The 24782-nt window shown below is 36.3% G+C and overlaps 1 protein-coding gene across 1 annotated transcript in view; it reads right to left on the reverse strand.

Moving 5' to 3' along the window:
• The window catches only part of cyc (basic helix-loop-helix ARNT-like protein cyc), a 40801-nt gene extending 22761 nt beyond the window's left edge, over positions 1–18040 (reverse strand). The window contains exons 1-8 of the mRNA XM_068361341.1: positions 17910–18040; positions 14851–14977; positions 6725–6790; positions 5488–5719; positions 5248–5340; positions 3750–3867; positions 1966–2133; positions 22–137 (exon numbers count right to left, since the gene is read on the reverse strand). Of these exons, the coding sequence (XP_068217442.1) occupies positions 22–137; positions 1966–2133; positions 3750–3867; positions 5248–5340; positions 5488–5719; positions 6725–6790; positions 14851–14960 (903 nt within the window). The 5' untranslated portion in view covers positions 14961–14977; positions 17910–18040. The remainder of the gene's footprint in view (positions 1–21; positions 138–1965; positions 2134–3749; positions 3868–5247; positions 5341–5487; positions 5720–6724; positions 6791–14850; positions 14978–17909) is intronic.
• Between the last annotated feature and the right edge of the window lie 6742 nt (positions 18041–24782).

Below are 24782 nucleotides of genomic sequence, written 5' to 3' on the forward strand. Positions count from 1 at the left end.
AACTTGAAATATTGGTCTTACCAAACATGATAAGTTGCATGAGTCTGAATCCCCCTCTGAGTCCTCCTCAAGTGGATCCTTAGTTGGAGCCCAGGACTTGAGGTAACCAGTAAAATGGATGACACTATATTTCTTGTCTGAAAAAAAAAAAAATACAGAAATTACACTTGGAATCTTCTAATATCAAAGAACGCTGACATTTCAACATCCTACTGAAAAGATTGCTGTAATCTTCAAGTAATTGTTAATGAGTATCATTGAATATTTCAAGATGTCAAATTTACAATTCCAATAACAACAAAATTCCAATCGTTCTTATTTATTTCCCTGCTCAAATAGTAATGCAATATTTTGCCTCTCTAATACTGACTCTTTTATTAAACATAATTTCCTTGCATTTCCTAATACTGTACCAGGATTTGTAATTTCATGAACAAAGAGACCTTTTAATCATTTATAATTCTAAATAAGCTTTTCCCTCCATGGAAGTAGCAGTGAAGTGTGATATCTTTTACTCTCTTTTGTCTAAGGAAATTTCTGTATGGTTTTCCATCAGGTCTATGCCTTCATTTATGCCCTGTTACTTCCCTACTTACCTTTCTGCATTTCTTGACAGCATGAGTAGAGTATTCGATCCCTGGAAGGACTGTTAATTACTACCGGTATATCAAAGTATCGGCCAAACTGGCTTCACGGTCTGGCTAATAGAGTCCTAGGGAAAACAGTTGATGGGTGGACTCCATCACTTCCTCCCTGAAGAGAAAGGGCAATGTATAACCTACCCTTATCTGCCAATGGTGCTGGTGATTGGTGCGTGTGAGACTGCTCATCTCCAATCGTGCCACAGTGGTAGCTGTCACACCAGGCTCACACAACACTTGATTGACCCCAAAGGAATCGACCAGCGCTTTAGTGACTCTTAAAATCAGGGATGATCCTCCTATTACAGAAGTAGTGAGGAAGATGTGCAAAAATTTTCAACTTTGCCTGGCCTATAGAATCATATCAGGCTCACAACTGTTCAATCATCCCTGAAGACACTGGTCGAAGGATGAGAGCAGCTTCCTAAAGGCCAGAGCATTCCTCCTATACAACTAATAAGGCTGTTTCTTCCTTCTAAGAAGTGTCTGAAGAGGAGAATAGGAGTTGTTAGAGGAGGAAGAAGAGAGAGCAAACTCTCTTCTTCCCTTGCCAACAGTTCTTCCTTGCTACCAAGAGGGGTTCAGCAGTAGGAATCCTAACAGCCTTGAACAAAAACACAACTTCTGAACTTGCTGATGCAAGTACAAAGACAAAATTCTCAGTTAAGCATTATTCCCAGGTTTTCATGCTTTGCTTGGGCATGAAATCAGAATCTCCTTAATCAATTCTCAAATTGTAATATGAGCAAGAAGTAGTCTCAAGCTTGTCCTTGAAAGACTCTTCAGGTCAATCCAAGTGGCTCAAGTATAAAACCTCGAGTGGACACGTGAATGCCTCACGAAAAAAAAAAAGTCGATTTAGAATGACTAAATGCCTGCTTTCAAATCTGTCTCATCATCCTTATCTAAGAATACCAAATGCAATAACTTCCGCGCTTTAGTAAAGCCAACTCTTATGTAAATGTCCTGGCACAAACTTTTTCACTTAATACAATTTTGTTAAACAAGAAAGGAAATGTCAAAATCTTCATAATTTTAGTTAACCCAATCATAATTTTTTTTCTGTAGTATTCTATCAAATACAATTTCAGGTTTGTTTTGAGGAAATACCTAATTGTTATAATAAAAATATACCAATCTGGAAGTAAAAGAGTAAGATTCCCTCTGTTTACTACTGTAATGATAACAAACTAACACATACCATTCAGGACATAAAATGTTTGCTTAACACATAAACAAAGACATTTTCCCTACTTTCTTTTTTATCAACTCATCAACTCATGCTAGACTGTGAGAACAACTTCATAAATGATAAAACACATACCTGAACTCTGAGATTTTGATTTCTTCTTCTGGCAACCTGTTGAAGAATCAGCCTCTTCCTTCATAACAGCAGTGGATTTGCATCGCATACGGCAGAAAAAAGCTCGGCGTGATCCAGGACAAAGCCTTGTAAGGCCCTGAGGTACATCAGGTTTGACAGGCAACAGTGCTGATGGATAAAAATATAAATTGGTACAATTATCAACAAAATTAAGTAGACAGCTTTTAACCCTTTTACCCCCAAAGGATGTACTGGTACATTTCACAGAAGCCATCCCTTTACCCCCATGGACGTACCGGTACGTCCTTGTAAAAAAATGCTATAAAAATTAGTTTTTCATATTTTTTTATATTTTTTTGAGAAAATTCAGGCATTTTCCAAGAGAATGAGACCAACCTGACCTCTCTATGACAAAAATTAAGGCTGTTAGAGCAATTTAAAAAAAAATATACTGCAAAATGTGCTGGGAAGAAAATAACCCCTTGGGGGTTAAGGGTTGGAAATTTCCAAATACCCCGGGGGTAAAAGGGTTAAATATGAATGATTTTAATGTTTATTTTCATTATTACATTTATCAGTTTTATTAAACCTTATGTTATTTCAATTGGGGTACATTCACTTTCATGTATTTACTCTTGAATAACTATGAATCTCACAAATACCAAAAATTTTCACTGTGGAATTTGCGGATCTCACAATAAATATTTAAATTCAAGAATGTTAAGGGCTGACTGCATTCAACAACCAAAACAGTTCCGTTTCACTTTGTAAATAAATAAATTGCTTTTATTTCCATACATAACATACTGCCATATGAAATCAAAGTTATAAGACGCATGAAAATTAACGCTTCAGTTACAAAAGGGAACAACTAATAAAGAAACACCTTCCTGGGACAAATTACTGTTACCATCATTCCCCCGTGCAGTTCCAGAACACTTCATACCCATAAGTCATCTGAATAATATTTTTTTTTTTAAACAATTTTCAGAAACCGTTTCGAAAAATCTTACAGACATCTAAAGATGCCACTGGAGTTTTATCCCCAATTTTACAGTTTGATATCTAGACATCATCAGACCCTAAAAGGGATAAGAACTTCATCAACAAAATAATATTTAATGGAGTTGCTGTGTATGGTTTCCCAACATCATTAAGTTCATGAATTAGTTCTGTGTTCTCTTGACAGTGATTCTCCCCCTTATAAGAGATCTGGACCATCCAGTCCTAGAGAGTCCGTGTTGAGCTATGATAGACCCTCTCACAAAGAAAAGGATAAGGGTGCATTAATTGACTGACGGTGGACCATAGCAATGAATAGAGTATCAAGAACCGACCCATTTTGATACCTAACCTCGATCAAAAGACTGCCTTAAGAAATCATGACCCTATAAACTACTACTATTTATTGATCAAAATTAACTGGCACAGTACTAAATGGCATTTAATTCATAGAAAAAAAAAAAAAAAACACACACACACACACTAACTTGAGACCCCTTGTAATAGTTACATCAGTCTTGGACATAACAGCTGGGCTTTCTTTGAGAAAATTCAGATTGATGAAATTTAATATTATGTAAAAGCTACAATGATTCATTAGAAACTATCATCAAAACAATTTCAACTTATGAATCTATGTGTTACACTTAAATAAAAAAAAACTTTCAGAAAAATCTAAACATACTCTTAGCAAAAATACATCAATATTTAACAAAACTTTCAAAACTATATCCAATATTGTAAAATAAAATTGGTACACGAAATAAAAAAAAAAAACTTACTTTTTGCATCAACAAGCCTTTCCCGACGACTAATATCGGAACAAGATAGCTGCTCTTTCACTTTGGTCAAGTCCTTAGGATGTAAAATATCAAACCAACTTGTGCCCAGCAATTCACTCTGCAAAAATAATAAAGTACATAACCTTATCTAATATAGCACTGAATAAACTATTCCATCAATATCACAAAATTTTGTACTTTTCCCAACTATACAAATCTAATTCCTTTTATAGGAGTTTGATTTCAGTGAAGCTGTAACAGATAATAAAAACTAACAAGGTAGTTGTAACTACCAACAGGTGGCTGGGAAGACCAGCCCACCTGTCGGTCTGCAGGATGGTGCTTTCTAACTTTTAGACCTGGGGCTTACTGTGTGGTTAAGATGGGTAATGTAACTTACAAGACTCGGGTTTGCAACTGATGTTGATCAATCTTCCAGAACTTCTTCTTAGAAACAGCATTATCTTATGAACCAGACAAAGATGAGGAGGAGCACACATGCTGCTACTTCTGACTAGCCTTCTCTAGGGTCGAGGTCTTGGGAGCTAACGGCAAGGCTCCCAAGGAGGAAGAGATCACAGGGGGCTCTTTAACAAGAGACAAGACCAAACCAGCGGGTGCCACACCCTTCGATGCCTCTACAGGTGTAGCAGAAGACGGGACAGTCACAGCATGTAAGCATTGGTTTGTACAGCAACAAGAGACCCACAAGGAAAAAGCAGAGAAGCATTACTTTTAAATGGGGAAGGTGATACTTCTGCTTTCCCTGAGGATTGCTCTGAGGGCAAGCCATAGTTTCTTTCTCCCCAGAATTCAGAATTTTTCCAGAGAACCCAGCCCTAGAGGAACCTGACAAAGACACATCAGGTCAAGAAACACCAGAAGAAAAGAAAAGAGCTATAAAGTTTACTCAGCATTAGTTTTGGAGTACCCAACGCTGATTTCAAAGTGTAATTCATAGCATTCTTCCTACTCTTCTTAGCAAACAAAATCCGCTGCACCAGAAGCCCCAACCTGCACTCGTCACAAGGGGATGACTGTGAATTGTCATGACCCCTGAAAATATCACACAGAAAATGGGGATAAATGACAGGAGTAGATATAAACATGATAAACCTTTTTTGCCAGGTTTACCCAGACACAACTGTATGTTTGGACACTTTTCTATTTATTCAAAATTTGAGAGGCAGCAAGAGTACAGCCGTACTCTTTATGGCTGCAGTCGAAAGTGCTAGTCTTGTTGACTGTCTGGGGGGAGTTGGACTTCCCCTCCCCACATCGGCAGTTATAACTAAGTTGTTAAATTTGAATGAATGTTCAAGCTTTATGGAAGTCAAACTCTTATTAAAGGACAAGAGTTAGCATTTGTGTAGGATAGAACTAGTCTTGGCTAAAGCAAATCAATCAAAAAGATTCAGTAAAATCATGAGTACCAATTGACACTGTGAAATGAAAAGCAGAAATTTAAAATAACCAAAAGAAATGTTTCACTACATACCTGATTATAATGAAGAGTCTGATACACTGACTCAGAAACGTATAATATACGACCCCTATCACAGCCTACAACAAACAAAAAACCATCCGCTGCCTGGAAAGCAAGATATACCATACAGTAATAATTTTAAAGTAATTCAAGAGAAAAAATATATTTTCATGTGGGAAACTTAATAACCAAGTCCCTCATTTCTCTTATACAAAATATTTCTGGAAAAAAATTTAACTAAAAAAGGTTTACCTCTAAAATTAAACTCTTCAGTTCGTCATCTGAGAGAAAAGCAGGCTTGTAATGCCCTTCCGTATAAGAGTTAAGAGATCCCCGCAACATTTTCATATGCTGTACAGCCATGCGTAGTACTGTCAGTTTGTCTAGTTTACGTGACGTACACACTGGAATAATACTACTTAACTCCATTATGTACGTGTTCATCTTATCACGTCGACGCTTTTCAATTTCACTGTGATTTTGCCTGGAAAAAATTTAAATTCTTAAGTACATTCAACTCAAGCTAAGTTTATAAATAAAAGCCGTTTGTCCAGGTAACGATACACTATAACAGCTATTCTTCTTAACTTGCCTTACTGCCACCTAGTACCAACTAAAGTAATAAGTGTACATAAGAAAAAATGGTTTGTAATTACCTAAGCACCAATCCCCAACTCTTAACTGAACCAGATTACCAAGGGGAAAACAATGAACTTACTGTATATCTGAAATTACTGTGTTTATATTTTCCATGTAATAACTTTTAGAAAGTATATTAACCCTTTAACCCCCAGGCTATTTGGAAATTTCCAACCGTTAACCCCCAGGGGTTTATTTTTTTCCCAGCACATTTTGCAGTATATTTTTTTTAAATTGCTCTAACAGCCATAATTTTTGTCATAGAGAGGTCAGGTTGGTCTCATTCTCTTGGAAAATGCCTGATTTTTAAAAAAAAATTATCAAAAATATGAAAAAAAAAAATTTATAGCATTATTTTGCAAGGACGTACCGGTACGTCCATGGGGGTAAAGGGATGGCTTTTGTGAAACATACCAGTACGTCCTTTGGGGGTAAAAGGGTTAAACTACTGATAAAAATTCAGTATTTTAAAAATAAAATAATTTTTTATAAGATTAAAGATATCACTCAACATTCACGTAGAAGGCCCTCAACATGCAAACATTCGGAGATACATACACAAATCCAAATGAAATCATAAATTTCAGATGTTGTATCAAAAGTTAATAATAAAATACTGTAATAAAACATTATCATATAATTTAATGCAATAAGCAAGATAACATTTGCAATATGTAATGGGACTATATTTGTTGACTTTGGCAGCCGAAAATTGCAGGCATGTGAATTAGGTAAAGCCTACCCTAGGTAAAAAATTAACATGTGACTTCTTAACAGCTTCTTGGAACTTATAAAGTTTGTAAAATCATCTATTAATACCTCACATTTACCTTGAAATACAATTTCTTACCTTTTGTTCCAATCGCCACCAGTCCTGGGAACTTTGATCGAGTCATTGTCCTCCTCATTGCTGTCACTATAAAAAAAATAAAATTTTAGCTACAAATTAAAACATATCACTGGAAAATATAAGAAGTAATTAAAGGCATAGGTTTAGAAACTTATAAAATCCAGTTCTTAGAAGAGATGACAGACTGATTATCTAGAATGGCTTTTCAAACTGGTGAACTATTATCAGTTTCACAAATGTGAAAAGGTCTGTGAAACTCAAGAATATGCATTAGGAAATCCACCTATTTACAAAAATAAATCTTTTTAAAAGAAACCAGAGACATTTCAGTAGAACTCAAGTCTCTATCTGGTCATCCAAAGTAATTTTAAAATTAGATCACTTACAACGAGTAACCCTAACCTTTTCACCTCGGGCCCTAATTATAAATTTCAAAATCAAATAAATTTAGTATTCCGTACAATATTTACCATCCTACAAACAGGAGCTATTGATGTACCAGACAGGACAAGTCCATTGCAAGTACTGTACTTTACAGAAGAAAATGGCTCACCTCTACATCTTCCGAGGGTAAAAATCTCCACTGAATTACATTCAGAATGAATACAGTACAGTAGTGTACAAGAAATCTATGACCTACTGTCATCATCATCTCCTTCTACGCCTATTGACACAAAAGGCCTCGGATAGATTTTGCCACTCGTCTTTATCTTGAGCCTTTAATTTAATACTTCTTCATGCTTCATAGTCCTCAGCCACGTAGGCCTGGGTATTCCAACTCTTCTAGTGCCTTGTGGAGACCAATAGAATGTTTGATAAATTAATCTCTCTCAGTGAGTGCACAGAACATGCCCAAACCATCTCCATCTACCCCTCACCATTATCTCATCCACATATGGCACTCAAGTAATCTCTCTTATAGTTTCATTTCAAGTCCTGTCCTGCCATTCAACTCCAAATATTCTTCTGCGGGCTTTGTTCTCAAATCTACAAAATTTGATCTTACTGGAATGACTTACTGTACAATATATTATTTACAGTTGTCAATAAATCAAAGTAAAATACTGTAATCTATTAAAAATACAGAAACAAAAAATTATGACTATTCAAGCTTCTGGCCGTTCTCATGACCATAGGTCCAATATTATCATTATTTGCTAAACTACAACCCTAGTTGGAAAAGCAGTATGCTATAAGCCTAGGGGCTCCAACAGGGAAAGTAGCCCAGTGAGGAAAGGAAAAAAAGAAAGTACTGTAAAGAAAATATTTTAAGAAGAGTACTGTAACAACATTAAAATAATTATCTCCTACTCTGTATAAATTTAAACAAAACAAGAGGAAGAGAAATTAGATAGAATAGTGTGCTCAAGTGTACCCTCAAGCAAGAGAACTCTAAGACAGTGGAACACCATGGTACAGAGGATATGGCACTACCCGAGACTAGAGAACAATGGTTTGATTTTGGAGTGTCCTTCTCCTAGAAGAGCTGCTTACCATAGCTAAAGTCTCTTCAACTCTTAGCAAGAGGAAAGTGGCCACAGAACAATTACAGTGCAGTAACCCCTTGGGCAAAGAAGAATTGTTTGGTAATCACAGTGTTGTCAGGTGTATGAGGACAGAGGAGAATATGTAAAGAATAGGCCAGACTATTCGGTATATGTGTAGGCAAAGGGAAAATGGACCATAACCAGAGAGAAGGATCCTATATACAGCAGTACTGTCTGGCCAGTTAAAAAACACCATAACTCTCTAGTAGTAGTATCTCAACGGGTGGCTGGTGCCCTGGCCAACATACTACCTACTACAATATTAAGGGCTGTCCCATGGTTTTAGCAATATGGCCACCTCAGCTACAAATGGATCTCTCCCTTCTCTTTCAATAATTTTTCCTCCATTATTGTTATCATCAGAGACCTTCAGCTAGACTTCAATCTAAAAATTGTTCAACATTTCCATGATTTGAGTATTATTCTCGTGTATGGTCTTCAGCTGTTACTCTCCCCTAAATCTGTTGGATAAAAACTTGTGGTCTACTGTATCTAATTCTTTATTCTTCATCTAAATATTAATATCTGGCACTGTCATTCAGTTAGTCCTTTGTGCATGATGCAAAAGATTTTGCATAAATCTGATCATCCTTAGCATTTAAGATATTCCCAGACTGTACCATCCTGTATGAACACGTACAGGCTGGCAAAATATGGAATTAATTCTAAGAATCATGTCTTTTCCATAATAGGGCTCAATAAAAACATATCCCACGTTTTATTCCAAGTGTGACCATATAGCAGAATACTCTTCCAAATCAGGCAGTTGAATCTGTGGAACTTCTTTGCTCTTCCATCCCTCTTAACTCAAAATTTGAGCAGGCAAATTGCTCGTCACAAAAAGATGATGACCAAAACAAATATGGTGGTACACGACAAGCCCAAACAATTATTAGAAATATCAATATGCCTTGTACATCCACAAGTTCATTAAATTAATGGAATAGACAGTCGTATCATGAATTAACAAGAATAGTTTAACTGATAAATAATTTATCTTATATCATTCAGGATGTGGCGTGTATATTATACTTATGCAAATGGATTACAGAGCAAATTAAATTAGAAGCAAGTTGCTGCAACATGATCTATCGGCAGATGCCGACTGTGCAGTCGAGTGCTAGAAAAAGAGAACCTAGGCTTGTAGGTCACAAGAACAACAACCAAGATTCAGAGGCCAAGTTGAACCTAAAAAGTATCATGCGCACCTCACTATTATTGTAAGAATACTGGCAAAACAGAAAAGAACCTAAATACGTATGTGTAAACTTGAAGATTCAAGTTATCAGCAGACCTAAAGAATTCCAATTGGTATGTAAATATTGTTATTAGCTCTTGCATTGCCTCTTGTAAAAAGCATAGTATTACAAGATTTTCAGCCTTCAAGCGAAATACCATTTAGAAAAGAAAAACACCAAACTGTACTAAGTTTAGGAAAAAATATTCCAAACTTATTTAATAATCAAGAGGAAATGATGCTTTATCTAATGTAATTTTAATGTAATCTTAATGTTATTTTCTTCTGGTACCACTTGTAGAGCAATGGTGATAACAATAAATGTAACTGGACCAGCCGTTTGTATACGCATTCGAACATATCTACTTCAGTGTCTACCTACCCAGTACGAGGTTCCAGTCTGGAAGCAAGAAAAAAAGTACAAAAAATTAGTAATACTTTATATATTAGCATTAGCAACAAGGTAACGCACATCAACTCAACCCAAGTCAGGAAAGGTGCTTACTGTATACCAAGATGCTTATGTATAAAGTTTCACTTATCAAGGGCAACAGCAAATGATTAATACAGTACCAAGAATTAAATCTATACGTAGATCTGTATTTTCTTCGTAGTTTTTCTCTTTAAAGAGATCAGAAGATTGATAGCAAGTGCCTTAAGGATTCCCCTACCGACAGTATCGATTACTGTCCATGGGAGGGAACATATTCGTACATACGTCCAGGAAAAATTGCAGTTGTAAAAGAATTCATTCATCAATATGAAGGTCCAGATATTTACCTCACTTTTCTCCTCCTCCTCTAACTGAATCAATTTCTCATTACCATCCAACCCAAGATCACCCATGTAGAAGAGACACCAAATTTAAGGTAAATAACATCTACCTTAATAATCTTAATTACCATTCTCTACAAAGTAAGTCCAAAACATTCTTTAAATTATTTAATGCCTTAACAACAGTCATGCATATATATATATATATTCTTCTACATGTTATTTACACTAATAATAAGGTACTGCATTTGTTGTAATGCTTGAGGCATTTTAAGGGTTAATCACAAAGTAAATATACTGTAATTACATTCATTGTGATCATTATTCATTAAAAAATACATGTATGACCAAAACACATTTCAGTGACTCAAATGTTGGCCTACAGCTAAATTTTTTTGAGTTATATAACTTACTTTAGAAGTTTGTGTGGACATTATAAGGCACTACAGTTGATTTACGTAACAAGCTGGGTTATGTCACAGTTTATGGAACCAATTAAAGACGTACACAGGGGTATTACTGTAGTTACCTTAGTAAATGTAAACAAAGTATTGTTCCAAAAGCTTTATCAAACAATTTGGTCTTACATCCAGGTATTCCTGAGATAGTTTTGACGTTAACAATGGCTACCTTTGCTTTTTATCAACTTTCTCAGCACTAACCCTGCAATTCTAACCTCCTGGAGAGGTCTGATGAATGCTGTGGGAAGAGAAAAAGGCTGGCGAGGATAAATATATACATCTGAAGATTTTCAGATGGTTTGACCATGTTTAATGTGCAGCTGTAAGACATGGTAACATGGTATGTACAATTGTACATTTGGATGGTTAAAGCAGTCTAGAAGAAAATGAATGACTAAAGGAAGCAACGAAAATATAGGGGAAAATCAGAGTTATGCTGGACTGAATCAAATGCGAAAGGGAATGAGCAACTACAATAGAACATGATCAAGAAAATGTACAATAAACATTTGCTATAAAGAGGATGCAGTCCTGTCTATAGAATAAGTATCTCAACAAGTTGTTGAAACTTGAATAAAGAAACCAGGCTGATCTGTATTTTGCAAGGGAGTTTATCATTTTGAGAATGCCCATGAAAGTGATTAATAAGGACGTAAGAATTGTAATGAAAGGGGTTGAAGAAAGAAACTAACTAAAATTTGAGGGAATTACAAGTTCATAAATTGGTATATGGTAATGATTAATAAGTGTAAGTGGCTGACCAAGGTGTATAAGGCATGTTTGGCAGAAGGAAAGATTCTAAAGGAATGAATGAATAGAATACTGTACACCGTAATTATTCCAATACCACGAAAGGGAAGGTTGTAAATGCAAAGTAATTCCATTCATTGAAAATTATTTCTATGGATTTGCAGGTCATTTGGTTATAGTACCAAAGTTATTTTTTTCTAATTGGAAGGATGTACGCACAAGAACAGGATTGATAGGGGCATAACACCTGGTTTTGCTTGCTATGAAACAGTTGTGCAAGGAACTTAGGAGGAAAGAAAGAGCTGAAATGGTCTTCTGTGCAAGGACAGCAAAACTAACAAAATTTTGAACTATTTTGTACTTTTCAAAAATATATAAATATCACACCTTTAATAGGAATTTGACTACAGCAAAACTGGAACAGCATAGACAATTTAGCGAGGTACTTATAACTACTAACAGGTGGACCCCACCTGCTCATTGGTCAAAAGCCCAAGCATTTTTCACTTTTAGGCCTCGGACTTGCAGGGAGGTACAACTTAACCCTTTTACCCCCAAAGGACGTACTGGTACGTTTCACAAAACTCATCCCTTTACCCCCATGGACGTACCGGTACATTCTTGCAAAAAACTGCAATTTAAATTTTTTTTTGCATATTTTTGATAATTTTTTGAGAAACTTCAGGCATTTTCCAAGAGAATGAGACCAACCTGACCTCTCTATGACGAAAATTAAGGCTGTTAGAGCAATTTAAAAAATTATACTGCAAAATGTGCTTGAAAAAAAATAACCCCTGGGGGTTAAGGGTTGGAAATTTCCAAATAGCCTGGGGGTAAAAGGGTTAAGGACTCAAGTTTGTATAGTTATGAAAAATACAAATTACTTTTAAAATATGTGATTTTTTCCTACACAAATACAAACCATTGTCTTTTAACCATGAATGACAAGAGGCAAAAGACAGGACAATAACCTAGATATTGACCATATATACATATGAGCAGCACCCAAGCCCCTCTCTACTGAAGCTAGGACTCAGAAAGTAAAGCTATAAGCTCCCCCAAAAACCTGTCATCCTTAGCTAACAAGGATAGTGAGGTTGCAAACACTACTACAAACTATCGAGCTTCAGTGGATCTCTAACTCCCATCCATCAGAATGCCAGGCAGGGATGTTTCCAACAGGCTACCACAACCCTTAGTAGACTAATTCTTAGGATGGAGAAGTCCCTATGAACAAAAAAATTCCGGCTGGATAATGTTTCTCGGAGAGGACCAAAGATGATGACTGCCAACCTCTTTATAGTTTGCGCATAAGGATGCCACATGCAATAGGTTAGGCCCATATCAAGAAAACTGTGCTAGGTCACAGGAAAACCTAAATCCACAAAAGGGATACCTTGTCCACATGTGTCCGTTCTCATTATAAGAAATGGGTTTGAAAACATTTTATCCATTCTCCCCTCCTGTGGGAGGATGGGAGAGAAACTTCCTAATAAATCCTGTCCGGGATGAAAGGCTACTCGCTTACCTGTATCTGACATCCAGTCCAGCTCATAATTTCCATGACTGCTACACTCCCAAGGGAGGGGGAAAAAAAAAAAGAAAAAAAAAAAGGTGTCAGTCATTCTACCTTTTGATCTAAGGCTTCCATCAAATCCTATCTTAGAAGATGTGATTCTTGTCTCATGAGGGAGCTAGTCCTTCATGAGACACGAAGCACCTCCCCTAAGATAGGATTTGATGTAAGACTTAGAATGAAACATACAATGGCTGGCCTTCTACTTTTTTTCCTCTCTTGGGAGTGCAGTAGTCATGGAAATCATGAGCTGGACTGGGCACCAGATACAGGTAAGCGTCATGGGAGGTAAAAGTTATCTGACATTACCTGACTTGTTTTCATTGCGTGAGCCACTGACAGGATCTTTCTGAAGCTATAGAGAAGCCGATAGCCACTGACTTCGTAAGCCCTTGCCCAAGATGAACCTTCAAGCCCTTTGCTGGTTGAAGGATAGGCAAGTTTCATGATCTCACAAAGCCAGAATGATGCAGTGTTCTTTAATATCTTTCTCTTGATCTTGCTGGTGCTAAAGAAGTCTATGATGCTAAGGTGCACTTGAGAAAAAGTCACTGGGTGACCTCAACCACACCCTCCTTCAGAAAGGTGGCTTTAAAGGCAATGTGTACATTACCCTTAAAGGTTTAAAGGGTACTCGTGAATGACAGAGGCAAGGGACAGTGATACTGCCCTGGCTAGCAGCACAATGCCCGAGAGACTGAACATTTATACATATGATCAGTGCCCTGGGTAACTCTCTCTCAAGGCAAGACAAATTAGGCTTCGAAGTATTGTCTTCCTGAGTGGAAGAATGAGAGCAACACTACAAAAGGAGGTGAGCTGCTTAAATTTATCCCTTCACAAAGGTATGCAACACATGGGGTTTGGAATGTTTGTATCCCCCTCACCACATGCCTACCTTTCAGTATGCTTCTGCTTACAACTAAGAGCGTGTTCCAATAGAAAATAAAAAATTAACAGTTGAGAGAGGAAAGCAGTGGCACATCAATGCCGGCCACAACCAAAAGTAAAAGTGACTCTTCTGTGACATGCGTGTGCATGGAGCTTCTTCCTCCCACCACCTAACGTTAACTACCTTTTCAATGATTCAATGGCCATTCAAGCGTCACTGAAGACAGCCCCATTTTAGAGGACGAAAGGTTTGTACTGTACTGTAAATGCATTAGAATAAACAACAAATCATAGCCAGCAAGGTGGACAAACTCATATAATCACAGCCTCTAGGAAAATTTAAAGGTATTTGTAAAGCAATAACTTATACTTTTTATGAAAAATGTATATACCAATTTTCTTTAACTCTACCAAGTCAAAAAATTATTCAATTATAAAATTATTTGGCTTGTTAGTACTGTAATTAATGGCAAATTTCTAATAAATGCTGGTTGTTCATTGCAGCAAGAAAACAAAGAATGACAACTTTACTGGATTATTAAACATCCTTATGAATACACAAAAACTCAAACAAACGAAAAACATCAATACTGTATTTAAGGACAAAATAAGCAATGAAAATACAAAAACAACCATGAAAAAACTCATGCAAGATTGGAAAATCTAATAGAATTTTGTAGTCAAAACCGTAACATAACATAAATTAAATCATAATCATTCAATTAAATAACTCTACATCAAAATAAATAATTATAATCTAACTCCCCATCAAATTAAAAAACAAACAAATTACTTAAAATTAGTAACTTTGAAGTAACTCTCAAAATCCTGAGCTTACAAATTAACTTTCCATCTAAAGCAGTAACTATGAAGAAGTCATAAAGACTTACATGAATGAGCCCCTCCTCTTCTTTGAACCGACACCGTCCGACGAAAAGGATGCTATGGAGGTGCATTCGGATCTGTAGTCAGGAAAGTCGAAGTTACCCAGTCCAAACATATTGGCGAATTTATTACCTGCCAAAGATATACATTTTTATCTCTCTTCCTCTTGTTTTTTAAAAGTTTTTATAATTTATATACAGTATTATTATCATTATTATTATTACTTGCTAAGCTACAACCCTAATTGGAAAAGCAGGATGCTATAAGCCCAGGGGCTCCAACAGGGAAAATAGCCCAGTGAGGAAAAGAAAATAAAATATTTAAAGAGGAGTAACATTAAAATAAATATCTCCTATATAAAATAAAAAAAATAAAACAAAACAAGAGAAAGAGAAATATTTATTTTAATGTTGATACTCTTCTAAAAATATTTTTTTTTCCTTGTTTCCTTTCCTTACTAGGCTATTTTCCCTGTTGGAGTCCCTGGGCTAATAGCATCCTGCTTTTCCAACTAGGGTTGCAGCTTAGCAAGTAAAAATAATAATAATATACTATACATTAATACCTTAGACTCATCAAAACCATAATACATATAATACATCATATCCTGTTCATGATATAAATTCTATAGTTAAGGAGGAATATAAAAATTGAACTAACGTGGATTACCATGTTGATTTACTAAGATAAATATGTAAACTCTTATCATTATCTTTTTGAAGAGATATGTACTAACTGGTTTACATAAATGCAGTAATATTGTAATATTAGGTGGGGTTAAGTTTTTTCTTTTAAACTAAACTAAACAGTATATCTGTTAAAGCAGAAATAAGCAAAGCTGTCTAATAGTTCTTTTCAGAAATAAGTATTGTTGTCTGGTTACACTACAGTATAAAAGATGCCGTATATTCTTGTGTAAAGGACGACACCATGTTAAGTGCGAACCCATGTAGAGGGTGACCCAAGGTAAAGAGCGATCCCAAAAATGTCCTGTAGAAAAAGCATTTTATCATATACTCCATATAATGGGCAAACGGCAATTACAAGGCAAGCCTAATATTACTACACTTTTACCATAAATCTTTTAGCATATATATTGGTAATTGTTTACAACACCACGCTCTCCATTTACTCCAAAATAATGCAATCCTGCAGTTCTCCTCTTCTTGCACAGTAATTAGGTGGTTATTTAAATTCAGGGAAAGTAATAATTAGCAAGGTATGTTGAGGAAGGGGGAAGGGGTTATAAAAAGAAAATAGCTCGGTTTCCTCACCAAACGACTTGGAACTGACATGTCAACATAGTTAACCAAACAGAATTTGTGATGCCAGCATACCATAAACAGTAGTTCGTGATCCCAGCGTACATTTGAAATACTGTATATTCAAAATATACTTGATAAAAAATTGAGTGATTACTAAAAAGTGTCACTATTTGTAAATTGCATATTTTATGGACACTTTTGAGTAATTAATCCATTTTTAATTTAAGTATATTTTGAATATACAGTATATTGAATGTATGCTGGCATCATGAACTTCTGTTTATGTATGCTGGCATCATGAATTCTGTTTGGTTGACTATGTTGACAAGTCAGTTCCAAGTCGTTTAGTGAGGAAACCGAGCTATTTTTTTTATAACTCCTTCCCCCTTCCTCAACATATCTTGCTAATTATTGCTTTCCCAGAATTTAAATAACCACTTAATTACTGTGCAAGAAGATGAGAACTGCAGGATTGCATTATTTTCGAGTAAATGGAGAGCGTCGTGTTGTAAACAATCACCTATATATTATAATGGGCGAACCATGACTTTTACAGGGAAATATACAGTAAGTAAATTGATATGGGGAGAATAAAAACAGATTACATAATATTAATAGATACTGCCCATCTGCAGTGATTAGAGAAGTAATTAACAATGGTGCCAGAAATTAATACCTAATTCAGGAATAAGGAATTTATGAGACCGCAAGATTTTGTACAACAAATTAAGATATGAGTCAGCAGCTGAAAACCAGACAGAACAACACTTGAAACATGGTAGAATGATAGAATTATATTATTCACATTTCTTCAGGGCATATTAATAACTGAAAACCTTAGAAGACTTTCCTAATAAGCTAATTCTTTTGTCCAATTGAAGAAACACTGAATCTGCTCTCTCAAAAGTAAATTTACAATCAACAATCATAACTATTTAAAGATTTATCGAAAGTAAATTAGCAATCAAGAACCACACCTAAAATTTAAAGGAGTTCCTGTCCATCGTTATACAAAGGCTCCTTCCTTACTTTCTATTATTTCTGCCTCTCTCAGACAGGTTAGGTTTGGGTTAAGGTCGAAGCTGTCATATAAAGGAACCAGTGTACTAGGCTAGGTTAGGTTCAGGCTGCACATGTAGTACATTAATCCCTCACATATCGCGGTTAATGGGGACCAGAACTGACCACGATAGGTGAAAAACGGTGAAGTAGGTTCCCTCCCTATTTATGGAATACATACATTTTTTTTTTGTGTACATGTACATATAATAACTAAGTGTATATTAACCCTATATATGCATATGTTATCATTAGAACATTAAAGAACCATGTAAATAAATATTGATATAAATTATATACTGTACATGAAATAAAGTACTGTACTGTATAAATACTGTAATGTAAATACAGTATTTAATACATCACATATACTGTATGTAAATTAACATTTATACATAAATAATATACAGTATACAAATGTACATCTATCCTTTTAGAATTATGTAATACAATCTCTGTATGCCTCGATGCATTTGTCGAGAAATTAAAATTATACCATAACCAAAATTGAGGCAACATTTGGACGTGTATTTTTCACAATTAGGACCTTAAGATAAACCTTAACGGCAATTTCAATCATAAAAACATATAAATAAAGATATATATGGACAAATTGTATTATTCGTACTTTGCAAAAATATGAATTTATAAAATCATCTGTAATAGACAAGTGTGTTAGTCACAATAGCCTTATGATGGCTCTATATCTGCCTTTATCAATAAGATAGAAACAAGCTTACCACAATAACTGGAACAATAATGATGGTGAGGAGCTGAAATAACGTTATATCACATAGAATTAAATTAAATTTTCCCCCAGTTGATCTATTCGCCGTGTCTATTATGCGAGTCTGAGACTGACAATAACAATAGACAAAGATCAGCTGCTGTGCAATATCGTACTAGATTTATATAAAGTGTCGTATTTTACATAATTTATACAACAAAATGTTAAATTTATTTGTTATAAGTAAATAAAGAGAATACTTTGAATAATCCATTTCCTATTCTTTCTAATTTAACTATATTAAGGAACTATTTCATTAAACTTGGAACTGTTCATTTCGTAATCACCTTTGTTAGTTATCGTACATTACGGAGATTGGAGAATGGTAGAAAGATATAAATTTTTCATATAAAAGATGTCTTTTATGTCTTAAAATTCCATATTTTACCTTGACTTAATTTTATATTGATATAACAATTCATAGAAAATATAATTCTATTGCTACAAATGTCACCAGCTTTATATAATAGGTGAGCTTTTTCCATGACGTCATTAACCTATTTCCGATTGCAAACGCGGTCGTATTTTATGTAAATAGCTTTCATTATTCCAAAAAAGTAGATTACACATTAACAGTGATCTGAAATAAGTCCGAAAACTCAAATACAGTAATAAACAAAGCGAGTTTCATGCAAATCGGATAAAAAATGACTATGATATAGCAAAATAAAAAGACGTTTTTGACGTTACCTTGCCCATTGACCCAATCACTCTCAAAATCTAATCAAATTTTCCTTGAATCATGACCAATCATCCCACCAAATTTCATGAGATTCGGTCCAATAGTTTTTGAGTTATACGAATCATAAACACAGACAGACATACAAACATTAGCTTCTCAAAACATAACCTGAGCAACGAAGCATAATAATACAGATCTAAATGACAGATAAAATACACACTGACGCACATAATGCTTGATACTATATGATAGTTTTACCACTAAAAAATTTTAAGCAGCAAAGTAGCGTTGCCATAAAAACATACATACATACAGTGTGTGTGTGTGTGTGCGCGCACACACGTGTGAGTGTGTGCGCACGCGCGTGTGAGTGTGTGTGTGTGCGCGCGAGTGTGTGTGTGTGTGTGTGTGCGATTAAAGCCATTACACGGAACTTCATGAAATCCTTCGGAAGACATCCGGATCTTCACGAAGCTCCAAACCCTCGCTTGCACTGGCGAGAAAAATCTTGAATCTCAACGAATCCCCACAACACCAGATCCCAAATCGTCTCCGAGACTCCGACGCAGTCTTTCACGGTCTTCATCACAGACTTTCCCACATCCATACTATTTTTTTATTATTATTAGACCTTGATTTCAGCTTTCCCCAAGACAGGCGAACATGATTACAAAACGTTTTGACTTTACTGTGTGCCTCCGAAGAAACGTCAATGTTTTGGGTAAGGCAACTTTTGGGTTGTTACGAAAGGCAACTTTATTTTTTATAGATTCATGCGGGAAAGCTTTCCCCGCGAGAAATGAAACACGGAATTCAAGAAAAGATGATGGATTAGAGAAGTTAAGAGCTCATTACGAAAGACATAAAAGAATTATGGAAACTGCTCACGAAAGCCGTGTTAGGGCACTCCAGAAAGAATGCAATGCTTTGAAAGAAATACTTGAAAGAAAGGAAAAGTTTATAGACGAAATCATGGATGAAGTTGACCATCTTCGGCTCAGAACTTATGGCCTACCTGGCCTATCCAAGGAGTGTAAACGTTCTACATTGCAAGATGAATGGGAATTTTTATACTTATTGGAAGAATTCATCACAGAAAATGGGGATGGAGTATTCCCTCGGCCATCTTTATTGGAGGATTCGAAGCATAAATTCATTTACGAGATAGTTCTCGCAATGAAACAGAAGACTGACAGAATCTCCAGGGAGACTTCTGAAAAGAACACAAACGACTCGGAACAACGTATGCGAGTCTCGGAGTTGGAAATGGAATCTTTCCACCTGCCCTTCAGGTTGAAAGATTCCATTTCAGAAAATGAGAGGAGAAAAATCTCTGAGGAAAGTCAAAGAATGGAAGGAACAGATGTAAGACTGCCTTCGGAAGAGAAAATAATCAAATTGGAGAATGATGAGCTTTGGTATCGGGTGAACGCTGATGAGATTGAGAAAATACAAAACAGTTTGGAAGAAAATCGCAAACGCATTTCCGAACTCGAGAAAGCAGTCTTCAAACAACAAATTAATGAGACTGAAGAAAGAGAGGAGACCGAATCTTTGAGAGAGGAATCTTCCAGAGAGAAATATGTACATCACAAAACCAATAATGGTCATGAAGATAAACGTAAAGATCGCGATTACGAAGAATCGGGGGAAGGAGAGGAAAGTAGAAGAGGAGAAAGGGAGGTTGATGAAGAAATTAATAATCATTCTGATGTAGTCGATAGATTACATAAGAAAAGGGTCGACAAGGTTCATGAATGTAGGCCTAGTCTCAATCTGACGGATGAACCTAGGCCTACATTTCCGAAACAAAAAACAAACGAAGAACTAATGAGAGAATATGAAGTGTTTTTGAAGGAAATAGCAAAATTGAAAGATGGAGAAAAGTTCAAGGAATCGCTTTTCGAGATGATGAAAAACATTTTTCGATGGGAAAAGCATGAGGACGATTGTTTAAGAGAGGTAAACGAATTATGGGCAACTGAGATTGTACAGAAAGTGTTAGATTTGATCAAAGCGGAACCAGAAAAAAACAATCATACAGTTAAGAGTGGAACCAAGACACCAATTAGTCGTCTGGTTAAAAGTGAAACGGGGAAACAAAATTTAGAATACCATATGAGACACTCGACAAGCAGGCCTACACTTACTGATATTGAGACGATTTGGATAAACACGTTATTTGTTGATCATAGACTTTGTGGTTTATGGCGCAACATTCGGCCGATCGTTTGTAACTGTTTTTTTCCCAAAGAAGATATCATCCCGACAGATGATCCTTACAAATTTCCACCTATACCAGGACAGCCTAAATCACTATTCGGATTTCGTACACCTTCTTGGCCAGGCCCAAATCCATATGATATTAAACATGAAGATTTACCGTATATACCTCCCTGGGAAAAACCCCCTTGGGTAGACCGTATGCCAAGTGGAGTGCTTCCGTTTAGATCTTGGGTATGCCCTGAATTACAGGAACATAAGCGATATAGTGATTCGAAGTTCGAACCTGGGCGAGTTACCTTTAAACATCGAAACAAACCTCAAATAGGGATTCACCATAGAGATGATGGTTGGGGCCTACCATGTGCACATCATGCATATAATCCACATTGCGTACTTAGTAGGCCTCCTAAAAAAACTCATTCATGCTGCGAACATCATATATCACCTCAAGTACAGGTTCAACCTGACGAACGCCAAAGGGGACCTAAATGTGGATATGGTCCAATTGATGCATGGTGCAGACAAAGGGGACATGTGCACAAAGAAAACTTAAACTAAGTAACTCAAGGACAGTTGCTCTTCAACATCCGGATCTCAGCATTGATAAAGTTTCTTTAACTCGTATGACTTAAGATTTTACGTGTGATTCTATTTTTATTTATTTTTCAAATCCTTAACTAAGTTTTCTGTGAAAATAATTTAGAAGATAGAATTTAGAAAGGAAAGGAAAATTACTTTTTGTACGCAGTGACCTTTGATAAAGATTCACTTGTACTGGTTCTTCGTCATGTGGACAAATGGTCCAACATCTATTTTTATTCTTTTAGATCAGGAAACTAAGGTTTCTGGGAGAATAATTTAGATGATGGGCTTTGCAGAAAAAAGGGAAAATGACATCTTCTAGTATGCTGTGTTCTCTGATGAAGATTCACTTGTACTGGATCTTCGTCATGTGAACAAATGGTCCAACATCTATTTTTATTCTTTTAAATCAGGAAACTAAGGTTTCGGGGAGAACAACTTAGATGATGGGCTTTGCAGAAAAAGGGAGAATGACTTCTTCTAGTATGCATTGTTCTCTGAGGAAGATTCACTTGTACTGGATCTTCGTCGTGAGGACAAATGGTCCAACATCTATTTCTATTCTTTTAGATCAGTAAACTAAGGTTTCTGGGAGAATAATTTAGATGATGGGCTTTGCACATGAAAGGAGAATGACTTCTTCTAGTATGTTGTGTTCTCTGATGAAGATTCACTTGTACTGGATCTTCGTCATGTGGACAAATGGTCCAACATCTATTTTTATTCTTTTAGATCAGTAAACTAAGGTTTCTGGGAGAACAACTTAGATGATGGGCTTTGCAGAAAAAAGGAGAATGACTTCTTCTAGTATGCTGTGTTCTCTGATGAAGATTCACCTGTACTGGATCTTCGTCATGTGGACAAATGGTCCAACATCTATTTTTATTCTTTTAGATCAGTAAACTAAGGTTTCTGGGAGAACAACTTAGATGATGGGCTTTGCAGAAAAAAGGAGAATGACTTCTTCTAGTATGCTGTGTTCTCTGATGAAGATTCACTTGTACTGGATCTTCGTCATGTGGACAATTGGTCCAACATCTATTTCTATTCTTTTAGATCAGTAAACTAAGGTTTCTGGGAGAATAATTTAGATGAGGGCTTTGCACATGAAAGGAGAATGACTTCTTCTAGTATGCTGTGTTCTCTGATGAAGATTCACCTGTACTGGATCTTCGTCATGTGGACAATTGGTCCAACATCTATTTCTATTCTTTTAGATCAGTAAACTAAGGTTTCTGGGAGAATAATGTAGATGAGGGCTTTGCACATGAAAGGAGAATGACTTCTTCTAGTATGCTGTGTTCTCTGATGAAGATTCACCTGTACTGGATCTTCGTCATGTGGACAATTGGTCCAACATCTATTTTTATTCTTTTAGATCAGTAAACTAAGGTTTCTGGGAGAATAATTTAGATGATGGGCTTTGCACATGAAAGGAGAATGACTTCTTCTAGTATGCTGTGTTCTCTGATGAAGATTCACCTGTACTGGATCTTCATCATGTGGACAAATGGTCCAACATCTATTTTTATTCTTTTAGATCAGTAAACTAAGGTTTCTGAGAGAATAATTTAGATGATGGGCTTTGCAGACGAAAGGAGAATGACTTCTTCTAGTATGCAGTGTTCTCTGATGATTTACTTGTACTGGATCTTCGTCATGTGGACAAATGGTCCAACATCCATTCTTCTTCTTCTTTGTCTACATCTTTTCCCACTTCTATTCTTTAAGATCTGTATACTAAGGTTTCTGGGAGAATAATTTACATGATAATTTCAGGTATTTTGGATCAACAGTTGCAGAGGATGGTGATCTGGGGGAAGAAATAAAGCACAGAATACAAGCAGGGTGGAAGAATTGGAAAAAAAAAGTGCGTGGAGGACTATGCAACAGGAAAATAAGGGTTAAGTTGAAAGGTAAAGTACACAGGACAGTTGTGAGACCGGCAATGATGTATGGAGCGGAGACGTGGGCAATAAAGAAGACAGAAGAGAAGAAACTGGATGTGGCAGAGACAAGAATGTTGAAATGGATGTGTGGGTTGACAAGAAGAGATAAGATATGGAATGAGGTAATTAGGGGTACCACAGGAGTTAGAGAACTATCAGATAAGATCCAAGAAAGTAGACTAAGGTGGTATGGTCATGTCATGAGAAGAGATGAACAGTATATTTGGAGGAGAGTGATGGAAATGGAGGTACAGGGAACGAGAAGGAGAGGGAGACCAAAGTGAAGGTGGATGGACTGTATCAAGGATGACCTTCGATCTAAGGGATTAACCAGTGATGAAGTGTGGGACAGAGGTAATGGAGAAAGCTGGCCAGAAACATCGACCCCACATAGAAGTGGGAAAAGATGCAGACAAAGAGGAAGAAGTTATGACTTCTTCTAATAAGTAGTGTTCTTTGATGAAGATTCACTTGTACTGGATCTTTGTCATATGAATAAATGGTCCAACAGCTATTTTTATTCTTCCAGATCTGTAAACTAAGCTTTCTGTAAGAACAATTTAGACGATGGGCTTTGCAGACGAAAGGAGAATGATGACTTCTTCTTTGCCTACATCTTTTCCCACTTCTATGTGGGGTCGATGTTTCTGGTCAGCTTTCTCCATCTACCTCTGTCCCATACCTCATCACCGGTTAATCCTTTTGATCGAAGGTCATCCTTTATACAGTCCACCCACCTTCGCTTTAGTCTCCCTCTTCTTCTCGTTCCCTGTACTTCCATTTCCATCACTCTCCTCCCAATATACTGTTCATCTCTTCTCATGACATGACCATGCCACCTCAGTCAACTTTCTTGGATCTTATCTGATAGCTCTCTAACTCCAGTAGTACCCCTAATTACCTCATTCCGTATCTTATCTCTTCTTGTCACCCCACACATCCATCTCAACATTCTCATCTCTGCCACATCCATCTTCTTCTCTTCTGTCTTCTTTATTGCCCACGTCTCCGCTCCATATATCATTCCCGGTCTCACAACTGTCCTGTGTACTTTACCTTTCAACTTAAGCCCTATTTTCCTGTTGCATAGTACTCCACGCATTTTTTTCCAATTCTTCCATCCTGCTTGTATTCTGTGGTTTATTTCTTCCCCCAGATCACCATCCTCTGCAACTGTTGATCTTAGATACCTGAAATTTTCAACTTTTTTCAATCTCTCTCCTTGTAAACTAACTTCCCCATTCTCGCCATTTTTCAATCTCAAATACACTGTCTTTTTCCTGCTGATCTTCAGTCCTTTATTTTCCATTTCTCTTCTCCACTCCTCCAGTTTCTCACTCCTTGCTTACATTCGTGACTCGGTCTCTGGGGAGTATATGTCAGGAGC

The sequence above is a fragment of the Palaemon carinicauda genome, chromosome 37, assembly GCF_036898095.1.
Source record: "Palaemon carinicauda isolate YSFRI2023 chromosome 37, ASM3689809v2, whole genome shotgun sequence".
NCBI classification, from domain to species: domain Eukaryota; kingdom Metazoa; phylum Arthropoda; class Malacostraca; order Decapoda; family Palaemonidae; genus Palaemon; species Palaemon carinicauda.